Consider the following 19,917-nt stretch of genomic DNA (forward strand, 5'->3'; position numbering starts at 1 on the left):
AGTGAAAGCTGACCCATCGTTTTGCATTGTTTTTCCTGAAAGTGACGATTGTTTGGAATATTTCACGCCTTGGCTCCTGGCTAAACCGGACAGCTGGGCACCCTGCCTGGATTTCTCCCCCTCGTTCTTTTATCGTCAGCCACGTCATTTTCATTGCTCTCCCGCAAGATGGTGTGTTAGTTTCTGTCCGAAGTATCATGATTTGTCGCACAGAGTAGCATGGCCTCATTTCCTGCTCAGGTTGCTTCCAGGCTTTTCTTAATCTTCCTTTTCATGACGTTTCGCTCCGCCAAAACTCGAGGATCTTCCTGTTCATCATCCACTCCATCTCTGATCTTCCAAACAAGCACGATCCTGGAAGAAGATAACGCTTTTTAATCCGATCCTTTTGTTGACCTGCAAGAGAGAGAGAGTAGAGAGTAGTTCTTCGGTAGATAAGGGTGTAAGTGGACAGACCCGCTAACCCGTTTATAGGTCAATTAAGCGAATTGTCCACCGGGTTACCCGCTTAATTGACCTATAAGCGGGTTCGTAGACCGGCCCACTTACACCTCTATCGGTAGATAGAGAGGAAGGCCGCTCGGTCCCCTCTACGTTAACTAAGTCTTTCTCGTTTTTCGCACGTACGTTTTCCGAACGGTTAAACGATATATTTTTTATAAATTTTTTTTTATAAAATATTGTTTTAAAAAATTATATTAATCTATTTTATATTTTTTAATAATTAATAATTAATTAACTTACACCCGGCTGGCCGAACTCGGCCGAAGGAGTAGTAAAGTAGAGGAGGATCGGAATTCTGAAAACGATTGCGAAGTGGCACCTTGGCCCCGTGTATCTGCGACTCACCGTTTCGATAAGCGGCCTTTCGCTGGCCCAAAGGACGCTCCGCGTATCGTAAGTCGTTGTGGAGTGTATAGCGCAAGTGGGCGTGCGTGGCTGAACGCCGGTGCGTCGCCGACGGACGGGTCCCCCTGCCCGCCGGTCATATCCCCGGTCTCGTCGTTGATAAGCTAGGTTTTCAGAGCGTGGAGGGTTGCTTCTACCGCTGCTCACTTTTGCAATAATGAATTGTTGGTTGGTTTTCTTAAGATGATCGATAGAAATTTTCGAATCCTATATTACCCAATCTTGGCTGCTGTCTGAGTTGGATAAGCAATCATGGGTCTTGGCCTCTTTGGGATGGGTTTGGTTAGCTATCCTTGTGTGCAAGCAGGAAGCTCGTGTATGCCGAAAAGTCCGGTGTAGACCCAGCTTATCATCGACCTCGTGTAGTACAGTCTAGTATAAACAACCTCATCTTTTACTCTCTCTCCCTTAAAAAAAAGACAATTTATAGCTTCCCAAGAAAGAGCTAATGAGTTAGCCAAATTCCCAAGATATCCATCAAAATAATGTTGGTGGGTGGGTAGGTGAGGGATATTAAATCGATAAAATTTCTCGATTTACGGACCAAGGGTATGTAAGAAGTTGATTTATTTTGGAATAAATTTAAAACTATAGTAAAAAGTTGATTTATTTTAGGATAAATTTTAAACTCTAGGAATTGATTTATTTTGGGACGAAAGAGGGAGTAGTTGTTTAGAAGCATAAGTGAAGCCACTTATTAATGATTAAAATTTAATTTATAAGTAAACTTTTGTATGTGTACTTAACAATTTAAAATTAAAAGCTAAAAAATAAATTACAATAAAAATTAAAATTAAAATTAAATTTAAGTTTTAGACTTAAATTTTAGATTATAAACATAAACGTAAACGTAAGCGAGGAAGATGTGCAGTGATGTGCACGTAAAAACTAGAGGAAAGGAAGATTGGGATGACCTGTAAAAGATTATTGGTTTGGGTTTGGTCATTTACCATCTAACTACTATAAATGCTTGGCTGCAATAGCCATATCGGCATGTCGGTATTTTTATCTGGGCTGCATTTTGTGTACTGTAACGTATTAGATTCTTTTGAGGACCTTACCAATTCTAGGATCTTTTGCATCAGAAATTGATTTCAGTCATTTTTGGTTATGGCCAATGTCGTCATATTTTAGTACCACCAACCCACCAACCTACCACCAACCTACCCTGTGTATTGATTTTGCTGAGGTATTGTCCTCGGAAAAGAGAAATATTCGGAGACTAGGAAAGAAGCTATTTCTCTATCTAATCTTCCGTCTTAATCTATCATGACTATTTTTCATTTAATTTCTTTATATTTATTTTTTAACTAATCATAGTAATTATTTAGTTATTTATACCTTTCTTTAAGCTCTAGAAATTTTTATATTTCGGAGGAGAGTTTTGGACAAGCACATTACACATTCTTTAGCCCTATGGCAACGTCTCGGTCAAAGCTGCCCTATCGGTTGGTAATGTTTTTTTTTTCTGAAAGTCGCATCTGGCTTCTGAGTTTTGAGTACACCGGATAGCTGTCCTCACTGGGCTTCTTTGCATACGTATGGAGATACAGGCGGTGTCTGAAATAGCTGATATTTTGTAATTAATATATATTATCTTTATATAATAGTTATTTCAAGGAATAAACAACTAAATTAAGTAAAAGTAAAAAAAATCTTGCTTAGGAAGTGCTATACGAGAAACTTTTATATCGAAAAGTTTTACACGAAATATACCACTTAGAGTTAAAATATCTGTCAACAAAAATACATAATCACTCATGGCTACAGAATGTAACCAAACATCTCAGCTTCATAAATCTGTTGATTGGCCCCACATTTCTGCTCAAGCTGCCTCCATCTCCCATGACGTTTCCTTCTGCCAACACACCTGGAGGATCGTCCACCTGATCACACTCACCATCTTCGATTTCGATCTCTCGCCGATCGACTCAAGGACGGAGGATGGCTTCGGTGGTGTTTAGTTTGCAAAATTTATTTGTAAAAATATCGCATCAAATTTTCGGATACATATTTGAAGTATTAAACGTAGTCTAATTATAAAACAAATTTTAGATTCCGGTTGGAAACCGCGAGACGAATTTTTTGAGCCTAATTAATCAGTCATTAGCACGTGTTGATTACTGTAGCACTTATGGCTAATCACTTTCTAATTAGGCTCAAAAGATTCGTCTCAAGATTTCTTTCGTAACTGTGCAATTAGTTTTTTAGTTTATTTATGTTTAATATTTTATTTATGTGTCCAAAGATTTAATGTGATGTTTTTGAAAAAAAATTTAGAAACTAAACGAGACCAAATGTTGACCTAGAGATACTAGCAAACAGAAGAGGGAGAGGAGGCCGGGTCTGATGAATTCCTGAAAGCGATTGCGAAGCGGCAGCTTGGCCCCGTGTGCGGGGTGGGGTGGGGTGGGGTGGCGTGGCCCCATGTATCTGCGTCTCACCGTTTATGGATAAGCTGCCTTTCGCTCACCCAAAGGACGCCTCCGCATATCGTATAGTGCAAGTTGGTGCCAGCGCCGCGCCTGCCGACGGCCTCGTGGCCGTTGATCATAACCGGTCTCGTTGATAGTTGGAAAACAGATTCCTCTGCTACTCCCGTCGTCTCTAGATAAGATAAACTTTTAGTTTTATGCTGCCTTTGATCATCCGTCTTATTTAAAAGATTTTAAGAACATTGAAAAAAATTAGTTACACGTAAAATGCTATTCATAATTTATCATCTAATAAAAACAAAAATATTAATCATAAATTTTTTAATAAGACGAAGAGTCATACGTTGTAGGTAAAAAGTGAAAGATTGATTTATTTTGAGACAGAGGGAGTAATAGTTTAGTACTCTGGCCGCGTTCTTTTAGAGCAAAAGTGGTGCTATTTGTCCGGCGCGGAAAACATAGTAATAGATTAATGTTTGGTTAATTAATTATTAATTATAAACAATTATAAAATAGATTAATATAATTTTTTAAAGTAATTTTCCTATAATTTTTTTTGACAAAAATACACCGTTTAGCAGTTCGGTAAGTATGCACACAAATGGTGTTAGGAAGAGAGGGGGCGAACGAGGCCTCTCTTGTCTGATATATAAACCATACTACATCACTAAAATTTACTGAATTTGTGGATTTCTATGTCTAAGATCGTTTATTTTATTTTAAAAAGTTATAAAAAATTTAAAAGAATAATCACCCATAAAATATTATTCATATTTATCATCTATTAACAACAAAATACTAATTATAAAGTTTTTTAAATAAGATGGACAGTTAAACGTTAAATATAAATATTGTAAAAATACACTCTTTAATACATAAATCCCTATATTAGTGGCATATGTCATAAGAGATCATTAAATTAATGGAGACTGATATCTTTTCTTTTGGTATTTGCTTTTACTTATAAAGCATAATTTAAAATTTTAACATTAAATTTTTGAATTTAGAGTTATTTTGATGTTTTTATTGTAATTTATTTTTCACGAATAATTGTATAAAAAATTATTTATAAATTATTTTTTTAAATACATCGTTTAGGTTTTTTTCCTTTTAAAAACCCAAAATATGGCCCATTAACCGATAAGCTGGGTTTTCGGATCGTGGAGCGCCGCTCATATCCTGCAACGTGCTGTGCGGTGCTGTGCTGTGAACTGGCGTTTTATACTGGTTTTTTGGTTGCTGTCGGAACTGGATAAGCAATTAGTGTTCTGTGTGTGCTTGGTTATCTATATCCTTTTTGTGTGTGAGCAACAAACTCGTGTCCGGAGAAAAGTCCAGTGTACTACAGTCTGCGTGATGTTCACGTAAGAGCAACACAAGAATATAGGATGGCATGTGAAATGATTAGATTATTGGTTTGGGTTGATCGTTCACTAATCACTAGCTCTGCATAAATAGTGCCTTAGCTTTGATGCAAGCATGCAATTAGCCATGTCGGCATGTTTGATTTTTTTTCCCTTTTCTTTTATCGTAGGTCATATAGTTTATTTTTTTCATTCTTTATTTTTACTACTAAAAACACATAAAATTATTCACAAATACTTTTTGTCTGCAAATACTACCTCCGTTCCTAAATATTTGACGCCGTTAACTTTTTAATGTACATTTGACCATTCTTATTCAAAAATTTTACATAATTACTAATTATTTTTATACCATTTTATTTATTGTTAGGTATAATTTTATGCATATATATAACTTTACATATTTTATAAAAAATTGAATAAGATAAGTAGTCAAACACATATAAAAAAGTCAACGGCGTCAAACATTTAAGTATGGAGGGAGCATTTAGGGACGGAGGGAGCACGTTGATGACTATGATGGACTGCACTTTGCTTTCACTAGATCCATGCCGTACCCGTATGATGTTGGTTTTTAGGCGAATATCTATACCAATTAGAAACCAGATAACATCTTTTTGCAGAAGAAATTGATTGCAGTCACTTTCGTCTATGGACAATGCCGTCATATTTAGTAGTTATAGTACTACCCAAATTTTTGGCATAATGATGCATCGTCCTTGGAAGAGAGAAAATTATATAAAACTGGGAAAGAAGAGGACCAGAGTATTATTAGTAGTATCAAACTTGGATATAAAGACGAGTGTTTTATTTCCTTGAAGAATCTGTGTGGAATATAATCTTGCCTTTTTTGTTATCTGGGACCCTAAGTGTTGAAGCCTATTACTCCATCCATCCTAAAAAGATTTTATTTCTTGAGAAGTTTTGAAAATAATAAAGGACAATCTACTATTTGTGACTCTGTATTGATTTGTATAAGGTAAGCTAAAAATATTTTTTTGCTATGTAAAGTATTTTTTTAATGGCTTTAAGACTTTCGGGTTCTGAATATCGAGTGACCCCAATACTAGTAACTAGTAATGGTTTCCGTGCAAACTTGGGTCCATTTGAAAGTGAAGATTTTGGTTTTTTGGATTATCTTTTTTTATTTACTATTTGAGGTATAAACAATTGACTTAATTAGTAAACAAAAAAACTTGCTTTAGAGGTTAGATAAGGATATAAAATGTTTCACACGAAAAGCACCAGTTAAAAGTTTAAAAAACGTGCTAATAAAAATCCATAATTCAGTCTATCTCAAACACAGCCATGATGTGTGTTCTTCTGTAAATTATGCTCATTGTTTTGGTGCTGTTGTTTCCCTGACTGCATTTTGTTAAGGCTAAGGTTGAGAGAACCAAAATTTAAGAAGAAGATGCGCAAAATGAGATGAGCCATTAAAACATGTTTAATCAATAACTACCTCCTTCACCTATTAAGTTTTTCCTTTAAATTTCAAGAACAGAACAATTAAGTTGAGGTGGAGAGAATACCAGGTTTGCAAGCCCAAAACCAGGTTTGCAAGGACATGGGGCTAGTTTCTACAATACGACATGGACTCATTTCTGCAATACCCAAGGGTTGGGTTTAGTGCTTCTGCAGGCCGATGGCCCGGAGATTTACACTCGTACTGCCTCATCCTTTTCTTTTATTAAGCATACGTGAAATTGCTTATTAAGCATACGGAAGTAGCATGAACACCTGAAGAACATTGTATTTCTGTACTCTTGAAGGATTTTCCTTTGCAATTTTGGCATATTGAAGTGCGTGAGCTCTGCTTATAATTCGGAACTCCTGTACTCAAACCAGAAAGAGAAAATACACTTGCAAGAACCATATATGAAAGTTCTTACACTTTTATTTACTCCACAGAACCTTTCACTCCATACTAGTAGTATTCCCCTAAACCTACACTGCATCGTAGAAAACATATTTCCCTGTAACAACTCGAAACATTATTCCATAAGACCACTTGAAACTCCAGCGGCATCACAATCTAAGACGATGACGTCGCGAATGCGGCGTCGCTGCATCCCGCTCAACACCTGTCATCCTCGTCCAGTCGCTTAGTCCACTTCCTCGATCTTGGGGCCGGCGCCGCTTCCACCGCCGGTGCCGGCGCCGCCGTTGGGGACGTCCTCGTCCATGCCCGTGGGGCCACCCGCGCCGCCCTGGTACATCTTGGAGATGATCGGGTTGCAGATGTTCTCGAGCTCCTTCATCTTGTCCTCGAACTCGTCGGCCTCCGCGAGCTGGTTGCCGTCGAGCCACTTGATGGCGTCCTCGATGGCGTCCTCGATCTTCTTCTTCTCGTCGCCGGGCAGCTTCGAGGCGATCTTGTCGTCCCGCACCGTGTTGCGCATGTTGTACGCGTAGTTCTCCAGCGCGTTGCGGGCCTCCACCTTGTGCCGGACCTGCTCGTCCTCGGACTTGTACTTCTCGGCCTCCTGCACCATGCGCTCGATCTCCTCCTTGCTCAGCCGCCCCTTGTCGTTGGTGATGGTGATCTTGTTCTTCTTGCCCGTCGTCTTGTCCTCCGCCGACACGTTCAGGATGCCGTTCGCGTCGATGTCGAACGTGACGTTGATCTGGGGCACGCCTCTCGGCGCCGGCGGGATGCCGGTGAGCTCGAACTTGCCGAGCAGGTTGTTGTCCTTGGTCCTGGTCCTCTCACCCTCGTACACCTGGATGAGCACGCCGGGCTGGTTGTCGGAGTAGGTGGAGAAGACCTGCTCTTTCTTGGTGGGGATGGTGGTGTTCCTCGGGATCAGTACAGTCATGACGCCCCCGGCCGTCTCCAACCCGAGCGAGAGCGGCGTGACGTCGAGCAGGAGCAGGTCCTGCACCTTCTGGTTACCCTCGCCGCTGAGGATGGCGGCCTGCACGGCGGCGCCGTACGCGACGGCCTCGTCGGGGTTGATGCTCTTGCAGAGCTCCTTCCCGTTGAAGAAGTCCTGCAGAAGCTGCTGCACCTTGGGGATACGGGTGGAGCCTCCCACGAGGACGACGTCGTGGATTTGGGCCTTATCCATCTTGGCGTCGCGGAGGCACTTCTCGACGGGCTCCATGCACCGGCGGAAGAGGTCCATGTTGAGCTCCTCGAAGCGGGCGCGAGTGATGGTCGCGTAGAAGTCGATGCCCTCGTAGAGCGAGTCGATCTCGATGGTTGTCTGGGCGGTGGAGGACAGCGTCCTCTTCGCCCTCTCGCACGCCGTCCTCAGCCGCCGGAGCGCCCTCGGGTTGCCGCTGATGTCCTTCTTGTGCTTCCTCTTGAACTCCTGCACGAAGTGGTTCACCATCCGGTTGTCGAAGTCCTCGCCTCCCAGGTGGGTGTCGCCGGCGGTGGCCTTCACCTCGAAGATGCCCTCCTCGATGGTGAGGATGGACACGTCGAAGGTGCCGCCACCGAGGTCGAAGATGAGCACGTTCTTCTCGCCGGTGCTGGAGGCCTTCTTGTCGAGGCCGTAGGCGATGGCGGCGGCGGTGGGCTCGTTGATGATGCGCATGACGTTGAGGCCGGCGATGACGCCGGCATCCTTGGTGGCCTGGCGCTGCGAGTCGTTGAAGTAAGCCGGGACGGTGATGACGGCATTCTTGATGGTGGTGCTGAGGAAGGCCTCGGCGATCTCCTTCATCTTGGTGAGCACCATGGAGGAGATCTCCTCGGCCGAGAACTTCTTCTCCTCTCCCTTGTGTGTGACCACGATCATCGGCTTGTCGCCGGGGCCGGGTACCACCTTGAACGGCCACATCTTCATGTCCGCCTGCACCGACGGGTCCGAGAAACGCCGACCGATGAGCCGCTTGGCATCTGCAAGACACACACAGCGTGTCAGAACATTCGTACAGCAATACGGTTACGGATCACTAGTTGCAACTAGTTAAGGGTCTCTTCGATTTGGAGAAATTTTACAGGAATTTTAGAGAAATCGAATTATTCATGTAAAATCATGTGATCCGAAGAAGTCCTAAAATTTTATATCTAGTCTAGCATACTAAATTTTAAGTTTATTGTCACCTAACATTTTTCTTAATACATATGCTGTAAGCCAAATTTAAAATTTTCAAGTGAGTTTACGTTTTCTCCACCGAAATTTATTTTACCGCTTAACTTTTAGTGATTATTTTTAATAGTACCTATATAATTTTTTATTTATAAATATATCATTTGTCTTCTTCAGCTCCCTGTTTCCAGTAATCAGGTTGCTGCAGTCGAGGTGAATTTAAATTGCAAAATCAAGTTAGTGACCGTCATATGCCGCTAAAACAGAGGAAACAGAGCAAGCTATCGCAGTCTAAGTTGATACTATTACTAATCACATAGCTCAAGTCTCTACATGTGTCATCGAAACACCAAGATCGAATAATTCAAGGCGGGAGCAAGGAGCGGGGGAGCTTACCAAAGACGGTGTTGGTGGGGTTCATGGCGACCTGGTTCTTGGCGGCGTCGCCGATGAGCCTCTCGGTGTCGGTGAAGGCCACGTACGACGGCGTGGTGCGGTTGCCCTGGTCGTTGGCGATGATCTCCACCCGGTCGTGCTGCCATACGCCGACGCACGAGTAGGTGGTGCCGAGGTCGATGCCGATCGCCGGGCCCTCTCCCTTGTTGCCCGCCATCTTCCTCCTCCTCTCTCCTCTTCCGATCGAATCCAACAAAAAGAAACTGCTCTACTCTCTGCTGCTGATCAATCGAGTTGTGTTGCTCCTTCCGGTTCGCTAGCTACGGATGCTTTGATCAGTCGTCGCTTCGGTTGCTCGGGTTGTGGTGGGATATCCAGGCCAAGGAGGGGGGGAGTGATTATATAGGGGGGGAGCGGTGCGGCGTTCGCGAATGTTCGAGCGGGGGCGTGACGACGCGGGTGGCGCGAGCGAATAGGGTGCGCGGAGGCGGTTCCGGCTCGTCGTAAGCTTGTGGAGGGTTCGGGTCCCGTGGCGCGCGCCCGCGACGTCTCCAGAACGGGTGCTGGGATCTCTATTCTCTCGTTCGGTCCCAGGTTTCGTGCGGCGGTTTGGCTTGGCGCTTGGGATATACTCTCCCCCGATTTTTATTTAGCGCAGTTTGATTTTCAATTATTTTTGTTACTTTAAATTATATATTTTTAATTATTTTGTAATGATTTAGTTTAAAATTATAGACACTTGAAATATGACTTATAATTTTATATATTTAAACAAAAAGTATTAAATAAGACGGAAGGATATGCATGGATTAAAAAAATAACATGTCAAAAAAAGAATGGGTATTATTAATGGTCTTATGCTTTTGCTTATAAGTAAAAGTTTCAATTTTTGATTTTAAATTTATATTTGATTTTATTGTTTCATCGTAGTATATTTTTCTGCCTCACACACACACACACACACATATATATATATATATATATATATATATATATATATATATATCCGTCCCAAAATAAGTTTATTTATTTTTGGATGTTTTGTCTCTTCGTCTTATTAGATGATAAAACATGAATAGTGCTTTATGCATAACTAATTTTTTAAAACTTTTGTATACATTTATGAATGGTTAAGTGTTGGATATATAAATGAAAAAAATAAAGTTATAATAGAACAGAGGTAGTATTATTTATAATTATGTTTTTCTGCTTGGTGACGAGACAATAGTTTGGTGGACGCCACGAGTACCGCTCGAGCGGGTTCCCGTGCCAAGTGGAAAACGCTGGAATTATGTAGTGGTCCTTGCCTTCGTGGAGACGGCTTTACGCTTCTTTTCTTTCCTTTTTCTCTTACCTTGCGCCACCTAAAGAGATGGCCAGGCGAGCCTGCGCACGGGCCTTTTTGTTGAACAGGACGGTGTACAGTGAAGAGGCCGCAATGCACAGGATGTTGGGCTGCGCCAGAATCGCCCATTGCCCGTGGGCTGTATAGTGCATGGGCCGGCAATCTGTACGATGCGTGCTCGTCGCTTTCCAACGACCTATGTGATACATGGACATTTTGTTTGGGTAGGTCTTGTCGTCGATTTTATTGAATTTTGAATTTTATTTATTAAATAATTTACAAATTTAATTTTGTATTTCAAAAAATCACAAAACTAACCTCTTGCCATCCTCTAGGAGGACGAAAAGGTGACGTGGCACCCGGCAACACGGTCCCGAGAGACGGCCGGAAACGGCGGCTCGGCAAATTTTGAATTTAGGCCCTTGTGGGTCTAAATGCAAAATTTATCGTGCCGCCTAGAAATGTTGTGATTTAACCGTGGTTTGATAGAGATATGTATAATGTATGGAATTGTTTAATTAGTAGTACTACTTGGCTCAGTGGTCACCACCCTCTCTTCTATCTAAAAGACTAGAGGTCAAATCTCCATGAGAGCATATTTTATTTCTATTTTTGCCCGCCCGAGAAAATATGGTCTTCCAAGGATTCGACCTTTGGTTTACTAGAAGCGAGGGACGATGACCACAGTCAAGGAGCACTCATTTAGGCCCTTTCCGCCTAAATGCAAATTTTGCCGTCCGCCGTTTCGAGCCGTTCCTCGCGATCGACTGGTCATTTGCCACGTCACCTTTCCATCTTCCTAGAGGCCGGGGTAGGTCAGTTCTGTGATTTTTTGAAATGCAAAATTAAATTTATAAATTATTTAATAAATGAATTTAAAAATTCAAAAAATTATCTTGTCGTCGCGCGTATGACGGTCAAGCGAATACTTTTGACGTGAAGACTTGATCAATTTTTATAATTTGGTTCATTCTATTTTGGATTTTTTTATATTTTAGTTTTGATGTCTACGTGTTAAGAAAATACTTTTCTTGTTTCCTCGCGACACATAAATCTTATATGTATAAACTTTATACACAAAATATTATCTTATAAATATTATACATACAAACTTTACAAATAAATGTTATATATAAACAATATAGGCATATATGTTATAGAATATGTATGTACACCAGTGCATGCATCAAGAACAACATTCAACCAAAAAAAACACAAATAAGCCAACTTGCATGTGTTGAACAATTCAATTTATGGTTATTTATATGATTATATAAAATTATGCTCAATGTGTATTATATCATATATAATTATTAATATATATATATATATATATATGTATATATATATATACACACACACTTGTATAACTATTAATTCAGAATCACACGATATTATATATACCAAATATTAGACTTCTTGTCGTAAAATAAGTATGGGTCTATTTTCATTTTTAGAACCACTGGCCTAATATTTGGTACGAATAACGTCAGCCTTGTGATTGTAAAAAAGAAATCTACTCATACTTATTTTGAATACCAGACTTCAAAATCCTAACCCATCCATTGCTCTATTCCTCTCTTATCTCTACCTTGAGCTGTTTGAGATTTCTAGCATCCTAATCTAATCTTTTCGCTTCTGTTTATACTCATAATATAAAATTTTTGAATTTTCAACCTTAAATTTGAAGTTAATTTTGAGATTTTTCCATGAAAATTTATTTTTTACTTTTTGACTTTTAGATCTATAACTTTTCTTTAATATGACGTTCGGTTTTTACCATTAAAAACCAAAGAAAATGATCAGTTTTTACCATAAAAAACCAAAGAAAATGATCTGCATGTAGCACCGTTGGGCTCCTGTCTCCTTAACCATCCTCCCCCCATATCTTCTTCTCAATAGTTTCTCCATCGGTCAAGGGAAGAATGTCCATCTCCACCTGTTTTAGCAACGAGTGAGGAGACATGGCCTAGTTCGTGATGCTAGTGGAGGCAAGCGCTGTTGGTTGTCTTGGCAAACAGGGGTAAAAACTAGATATAGACATGTACATTTGTGATTTTTGGATGTTTTAATCAATATATTTGATGCTCCTTGGTGTTGAGTTGAAATGTTTCACTGGTTAGATGTTGTTTTATGGTCATTGGAGAGAAGGAAGAAACATATTTCAACGGATTTTTGTTTCAACATTGCAGTCAATATATTTTCAGTAATTCTCTATGTTGCAAAATGTTGCGTTTTATGGTCATGGGAGAAAAGGAAGAAACAGATATTCAATAGAATTATTTTTGTTTTTTTTCAATATTACAGTCAATATATTTTCGATGATCACCTACGCTGAAAATGGTGCCTGCCTATTTTTTGATCATATTTTTTTATGGATACAATATATTTGCTTCAATAGTTACAACTGGTTGTTTCTCTTACTCTTAAGCGAAAAGGTTTGAAAATTTGTTTCAATTATGTTTCAGTTAATATTTTTACAGAAAAAGAAACATTCGTCCGATTTGTAGCGGGATCGAGTGTACGAAGGTTTTATTCCATATATACACTCCGCATCAAACCATCGACCGGGTACAGTGTTCATTAGTATTAGACATGCACATTATCGAGTCCCCACACCGCACACGTAACGGCGCCGCTACGCGCGGACGTGGCTGCCCATGCGCACGACGATCCCGTCGATGTCCCTGACGTATCCGACCTTCTGGCCCCAGCTCTTCTGCTCCGGGGCGCTCACCGGCACGGCGCCGCTGTCCACGGCGTGCCGGTACGCCGCGTCCACGTCCGCGTAGTCGAAGCAGATCTCCACGGGGCCGCGCTCGCCGGCCGTCCCCGGCAGCTGCACCGCCCCCGTCAGCGCGTCCGTCTCCCTCTGGTGCAGCGGCGTGAACGCGATCGTCGTCGCCCCGCTCTCCAGCTCCGCCCACCTTGATTAATCAATAGCGCGTTACACGTATCACAAATTAATTCACGATTAAGGAGTAGTATTTGGAGCGGTACATCAGCTAAAAACTGAAGAGTAAGTAAAGAAGAGATCGATGAGTAGTACTTGAGGGATTGGTCGAGGCGGCGGACGGAGTAGCCGAACGCGGCGGAGTAGAACGCGGCCGACCGCGCCACGTCCTTGACGTACACGACGGTGTAGGCGAACGCTGGGCTCACGGCGCCGGAGGCCATGACTCTCGCCTTGCTGCGCCGAGGGTTTGTCGGCTGATCCACCCGAGAGACCCGCGCGCGGCTTGCCGGTGAGGTTGGCTAGCGTACGTGTGCAGTTTGGTCGTTTGCTGGCGCGCGCACCCGATCTCCCTTTTGTCAGCGCGGCCGCCCGGCCCCGGGGTCGGTCGCTCGATCGGGAGGTGGCACCCATGCGCGCCGTGACCACCCCTCCTGCCTCCACGTACGTTCAGAAATCTCTTTCCGCCTCCGGCTCTCAGACTCTCCCTGCTCAGTTGCTCAGCGGTGAGCACGTCTCCGAGCGGTTCGGGCCGAGATGACAAGCCGGCTGCTGCACGCGTCAAAATACATCGTAGGCCTTTTCGCAGCTCAGGTAACGGTTTGTTTAGCAGACCAACTACCCAGGCCGTTTTTGCCGGACGCACAACTGGGCCTCAGCATCAGTGTTTCGTCCATACCTAAGGGAGAGGGCACCGTCGTGATTGTTGCTATTATCGGTTAACCTGCTATAGTGCGACAATAGTTTTGTTGTGGTTCTATTTGATAAATATAGTGTGAATTCAATTTTTTTGGTAAAATTGAGAAAATTTTTTGGGATGATATCACGACATATCGCGTGGTTTTTACACCAAAAATAGGATTATTGATATTGCAAGAACCACCACGATTGTAGTTAAGGTTTAATAATATCACGATTAGCGATATGTTAGAAACTGTCACGATAATCATGACATAATGTGATCTTTTTCTCTTCAAAACCACGATAGTTTGATTCATTTTTCTTGAATTTAAATTTATGTGGATTTTACACAATAATCCGTTGTTTCGTCAAATCGCCGGGACACGGTTTTGGTCCGTAAAGCAGTTTTTTGGACCGTGCCTATAGCTGCAAGGGTGAATGAAAACATGTGGCCTACCTAGATATAGATGCAACCATTGTCAATTAAGACCAGGGCTGCGTTCGGCCCCCTCTATCCTCATTTTCCACGCACACGCTTTTTAAACTGAACTGTTAAACGGTATATTTTTTAAAAAAATTTCTATAGAAAAGTTGTTTTAAAAAATCATATTAATCTATTTTATATTTTTAATAATTAATAATTAATTAATCATGTACTAATTTACTGCTACGTTTTCTGTACCACCCATAAGTCAACTTACACCTCCCTGTCCGAACTCGGCCCTGGACAGCGGTGCAACTGACCAATTTTGCTATCGGAACGGGTGCTGATCGGGCGGTATATCTGGTTGGATCGCCCCCAATCGTTCGTCGTCCTGCCGATATTGTCTGGCACGATTTTGGACTTTGGGATATATGTAAAGTTGGTGTTTAGATTGAGAAAATTTTTGGGAGAAGTGTCACGTCAAATGTTTGACCGGATGTCGGAAGGGATTTTCGGATACGAATGAAGAAACGAATTTCATGGCTAGCCTAGAAACCGCGAGACGAATCTTTTGAGTCTAATTAATCAGTCATTAGCACATGTTGATTACTGTAGCACCTATGGCTAATCATTGAGCTAATTAGGCTTAAAAGATTCATCTTAAGATTTCTTCCATAACTATATAATTAGTTTTTTGATTCATCTATATTTAATGCTTTATTTAGATATCCAAAAATTCGATTTGATGTTTTTGAAATTTTTTTTTAAAACTAAACAAGGCCAAAGTCTCTCTTTCGAATCATCCCTTTGACCTTTCAGAGTATTTGACGCTGCTTCGGGATGTCGTCATGTCGTGCAACACGACAATATCAGGTCTTGTGGCTGTATTTTTTTAAGCCAGATTGTTGTCATTTTTTTCTTGACTTTGGTACGCGAAACCGTATGTTTTCTTTAAAAGATTATATAGGAGTTTATATCTTTATAGAGTATATTTTTAATTCTATAGAAATTATTGAGATTGGCGTAATACTATGGGGTAGAAAGAAGAAAAAACTAATGATTATGCATTAGACGGGAAATTATCTAGTTTCAAGCTCTCAAGATAAGATAATACCACTAAAATTTTTTATATGGTGCTGAATGGATCGCTGCAATAAACTTGCCAAACTAATAAGTCATGCCCCCTTCCATCTACCCCCTTATCTAGCAACAGAACTTAAAGATATAAAACTAATATAACAAGATCAAGACTATTTGACTCACATACAATCAGATGCAGCAATCCAGGAATATAACCAAAATATTACCATACTTCTAACCGACACAGCCTAATATTACATCTTTCTTCCTAACTCAGGATATCTTTCCTATACAGATAAATACAACACACAATATACCCCGTATCTAGATGTGTCCCACACTAATTAATTTTATTGTTTATATTATTAACTATCAATCAACAATCAAATATTTTTTCTCCTTAAAAAAAGGAACACAACCTATTTGTGACTCGGAGCAAACTGCCAAGGCACAGTTAGCCTCTGCTTGAAACTTAAAGTCGTGGTGTTATAGCACATCCGTTTCATTTTCACCCAAATCTGTACATGATGTGGTTCCGGTCGATGCTGGGATGCGCTGAGTACGTAGTACGTACGCAACCTACGTCAAGGTATAAAATTACTTCCTATGTCCTAAATGTTTTTACTCCGTTAAATTACTCCCTCTATCCTTAAATATTCGACTCTGTTAAGTTTTAATATAAGTCTGACTATTTGTTTTATTCAAGAGTTTTACATAATTATTAATTATTTTTATATCATTTTATATATGATTAAATATACTTTTATGTATATATATAACTTTACATATTTTTTTAAAAAAACTAAATAAAATAAATGATTAAACATGTATTAAAAATTTAATGACGTCAGATATTTAGGGACGAAGATTCCGGATATACATTCGGGTGCAAGTGTACCGAGAAGGTGCTGGCGAGGATGTGATGCCGGATTCCGGAATGAGGTGGTGACACACACAATAAGGTGCAGAGCGCTGCGTCGATCTACAGTTGGATTAGTCTAAAAAAGGTTGGACATGGCCAACATAACGGAGTGATGGGAGGCAGGACCTTACAACTATTAGCTATTACTATCTCCGTCTGTTCTAATTGTTTGACGCCGTTGACTTTTTTATACGCATTTACCTATTCGTCTTATTTAAAAAAAATTATCAAATATGTAAAGTTATATATGCATAAAAATATATTTAACAATACATGAAATAATATAAAAATAATTCATAATTAAGTAAATTTTTTGAATAAGACAAACGGTCAAACATGTATAAAAAAGTCAACGATGTCAAACATTTAGAGATAGAGGGAGTATATACGTGTGTTTTAATAAATAATTAATGATGCCAAGGATTTGCCGTCGGTTTACCTTTCTTTGGACGTGCATTATGTTCACTTTTCATGTAATTGAGAAAATAAAAGCAAAATTGGAGAGAGAAGGCAGGGAGGAAGGCTGTAAACGATATTTATCATGGCAACGTATAATTTTTACCTGGTTTCGGGGCTGAAGTTTCCACCGAAATCCTCCAAATATTTCCTTTGTGTTTAAGAACAAAAAAAATCGGACATCTGTTTTCTTTTGTTGCAAGTTGCTGATCAATGTTTTTTTTTCTTTTTTTTTAAAAAAAAGAAGTGACAAAAGCATAAATCATGGCAAGAAAATGTGGTAGTTGAAGAAATAAACTACAAAAGTGGTAGGTATAGAATGAAATAGTACAAAAGTTAGTTGTTGAACAATAAACTAAGCTAAGTTCCCCCCCCCCCCCAAAAAAAAAACTAAGCTGTGACCCGAGAATTTTAAATCCCTAATATTCAAACCTTATACTCCGTATTTGCGATGGATGAACACATAAACAAAATATTAGAATTGGGTGCTTGAATTCGGTCAAGTGTGTGAGGGTGGTCGCCTTCTATGTGATCAGGAAAAATAAATTATTTGAGGCAACAGTGGCCATGTAAAAGATAGTAATTGTCTTCTTTTGTTTTTTTGAGAGAGTTTAGGGCCCATATATTCACCCCGGATTTTTTGCTTCTGCTTCTGCTTATAAGCCAAAATTTAAACTTTTATCCCCTTAAAATTAAAATTGATTTTGAGATATTTTTATCGAATTTTATTTTCTAGCTTTAACTTTTAGATTACTAAAAATACGTACATATATGTTTTATTTATAAATTATTTTTTGTTACAAATATAACGTTTTGTATCATCCGGGGGTATCCCTCTTCCGATGGGCATAAAATTGATAAACTTTCTAGTTACTTGCCGAGTTTTCATTGGGGGCACGAACTATATCATGACCATGTGACTTCCATTCTTCCAAGCGCATCCTCGCAAGTTTAATTTCACCGAGTACATAACTGTCCGTACTAATGCATAGTTTTTTTTTAAAAAAAAAACTCCTAATGCATAGCTTAAACACTCAAATATTATTACTCCACACGAACATGCGTACATTGCTTAGCCAGCACACATCTTTATTCCAGGCTATAGCATGCTAAAGGCTACATTTTATATAGCCTTATATTATTCATCCACTGCATGCTTAAACCTCTCTCACACACACACCAACACACAATTACTGTACTTATATTAGTACGCGTGTGACACCTGCACACGCACATCACCGTGTTCGTACGTATGCTACCTTAGCGGTGCACGACGATCTTGGTGTATTTGGTCATGTCCGTGGTGGCCGTGCGCACGCCGGTGGCGAGCGGGAAGTAGAACGGGTATATCTCGTAGCGTACCCGGTAGCTGCTGTAGTTGACCTGGCACCCCTGTAGCGCGCCGCAGTAGTCGTCGAACCTGGACACCGCCGTCGAGAGGCACTGCGCGCACGCCAGCGGCAGCAGGTCCCGCGTGCACTGCGCCAGCCCATAGATGGTGACGAACGGCGTGTACTGGCCCTTCGCCCTCCTCAGCCCGCCGCTGCCCGCCGCCGATGCCGCCGCCGTCGCCTTCCCCACCACCTTCCCCACCGTCTTTTGGAACGCCTTGGCATTCTCCATCGGCTGCGTGTTGAAAACGATCACGCCGACCTTCGTGTCCATCTGCCCGATGAAGTTCTCGTTCTCGTACCGCATGAAGCAGTAGTCATACCTGCACGTCATATAATTACAGTTTTGCTATTTACTAGTCGTTTTAAGTTCACTTCTGCCATACGTTGGAGTCCATCACATATAGCATTATATATTACTACTACCTCTGTCCTGTGAAAAATAACACTTCACACGTTTGACCGTCTAAATTATATTTTAAAAATATATGAATATTTTTTTATTTCTATTAGACAACAAAACATGAATAATATCTTATGTATGATTAATTTTTTTAATTTTTGTATAAATTTATTGAATAAAACGAACAATTTCATAAGTATGCTTAAATTGGAACGGATGTAGTACCATATTCTGGAGTCAGACTGATAGTTGCAAGTGAGGATCTGGTTGGCGGCGGCGGCGAGGCAGGCCTGGCAGTCGCCGGCGGAGACGTCGCCGCGGCATTGCGCCAGACCGTAGATGACGTTGGGGCCTTCCCCGGCGGAGGACGTGGCGAAGCCGCCACCGGCGGAGCCCTGGGAGACGAGGTCGGTAAGGACGGAGTTGATGCTGGCCACGGCCTTGCTGTTGCCGGCCAAGCCCAAGCTGTTCCCGGAGCAGTAGCTGCCAATGGGGTCCATGGCCATGCTCAGTGGGAGCAACGCAAAGGACACAAGTACCAAGCAACGGCAAGCTGCTTTGCTGCTGAATGCCATGGCTAGCTCTCCGCCAGTAAACTCTCACTGCAAGTTGTGTCACACTGGCTAGCTAGCAGAAGTACGTGTGACTCGGCTTCGATCGATCGGGAGGAATGCATGGAGCTTATAAAGATGAGGATTGGATGGGTTAGAGCAAGTTCAACAGTATAACTAACTGTTGGCTAACTTATCTATATCTAACATAGTAGCCAATTCATACAATAACATTGACTATACAACTAATATTTGGTTCCACCTGTCAGCTGACTATAAATTATAAATTAGTAGTCCGCTACCCTTCTCTTCTCTTTTATTTTTTTAAAAATATACTTATAACTGGTTTATAGTCTGCTACTGTCAATGCTGCTATTAGGAGCGATGTGATTGCAGCTTTTTTTTTTTGACTGTTTAATTGGTTGCATGCAATGGCTAATGTGATGTTGACGATAGTGAGACCGATGGGCTTAACCATTGCTGACTCGGACATGGGATTATCCATGCACTGCCAGCGTGGGTTTGCAACCCTTGCAGCTTAATCTTTTCGCTCATAATTTTTAA

The 19,917-nt window shown here is 41.0% G+C and overlaps 3 protein-coding genes across 3 annotated transcripts; all 3 read right to left on the minus strand.

Annotated features, from left to right (window-relative positions):
• Nucleotides 1-6,446: 6,446 nt before the first annotated feature.
• LOC102715650 (heat shock cognate 70 kDa protein-like) lies at nucleotides 6,447-9,501 on the minus strand. Its single transcript, XM_006649790.2, has 2 exons — nucleotides 9,148-9,501; nucleotides 6,447-8,558 (listed from the first exon to the last, which is right to left on the minus strand). The coding sequence occupies exons 1-2, from the start codon at nucleotides 9,362-9,364 to the stop codon at nucleotides 6,814-6,816; spliced, it is 1,962 nt and encodes a 653-aa protein (XP_006649853.1). The 5' UTR covers nucleotides 9,365-9,501; the 3' UTR covers nucleotides 6,447-6,813.
• Nucleotides 9,502-13,130: 3,629 nt separating this feature from the next.
• LOC102715925 (uncharacterized protein Mb0911c) lies at nucleotides 13,131-13,669 on the minus strand. Its single transcript, XM_006649791.3, has 2 exons — nucleotides 13,542-13,669; nucleotides 13,131-13,419 (listed from the first exon to the last, which is right to left on the minus strand). The coding sequence occupies exons 1-2, from the start codon at nucleotides 13,667-13,669 to the stop codon at nucleotides 13,131-13,133; spliced, it is 417 nt and encodes a 138-aa protein (XP_006649854.2).
• A 4,369-nt stretch (nucleotides 13,670-18,038) lies between these two features.
• On the minus strand, nucleotides 18,039-19,377 carry LOC102716199 (cysteine-rich repeat secretory protein 55-like). The gene is made up of 2 exons (XM_040522121.1): nucleotides 19,028-19,377; nucleotides 18,039-18,722 (listed from the first exon to the last, which is right to left on the minus strand). The coding sequence occupies exons 1-2, from the start codon at nucleotides 19,375-19,377 to the stop codon at nucleotides 18,269-18,271; spliced, it is 804 nt and encodes a 267-aa protein (XP_040378055.1). The 3' UTR covers nucleotides 18,039-18,268.
• Nucleotides 19,378-19,917: the final 540 nt, after the last annotated feature.

The sequence above is a fragment of the Oryza brachyantha genome, chromosome 3 (genome assembly GCF_000231095.2).
Source record: "Oryza brachyantha chromosome 3, ObraRS2, whole genome shotgun sequence".
In the NCBI taxonomy this organism is placed as follows: Eukaryota; Viridiplantae; Streptophyta; class Magnoliopsida; order Poales; family Poaceae; genus Oryza; species Oryza brachyantha.

Bases quoted from the DNA above. Each gene is read 5' to 3' on its own strand.
- LOC102715650 (XM_006649790.2), bottom strand. From the start codon at position 9,364: ATGGCGGGCAACAAGGGAGAGGGCCCGGCGATCGGCATCGACCTCGGC. The intron at 8,559-9,147 runs GTAAGCTCCCCC...TGTGTCTTGCAG, and splicing joins CCCCACCAACACCGTCTTTG to ATGCCAAGCGGCTCATCGGT.
- LOC102715925 (XM_006649791.3), bottom strand. From the start codon at position 13,669: ATGGCCTCCGGCGCCGTGAGCCCAGCGTTCGCCTACACCGTCGTGTAC. The intron at 13,420-13,541 runs GTACTACTCATC...TGATTAATCAAG, and splicing joins CGCCTCGACCAATCCCTCAA to GTGGGCGGAGCTGGAGAGCG.
- LOC102716199 (XM_040522121.1), bottom strand. From the start codon at position 19,377: ATGGCATTCAGCAGCAAAGCAGCTTGCCGTTGCTTGGTACTTGTGTCC. The intron at 18,723-19,027 runs GTACTACATCCG...TATGACGTGCAG, and splicing joins CAGTCTGACTCCAGAATATG to GTATGACTACTGCTTCATGC.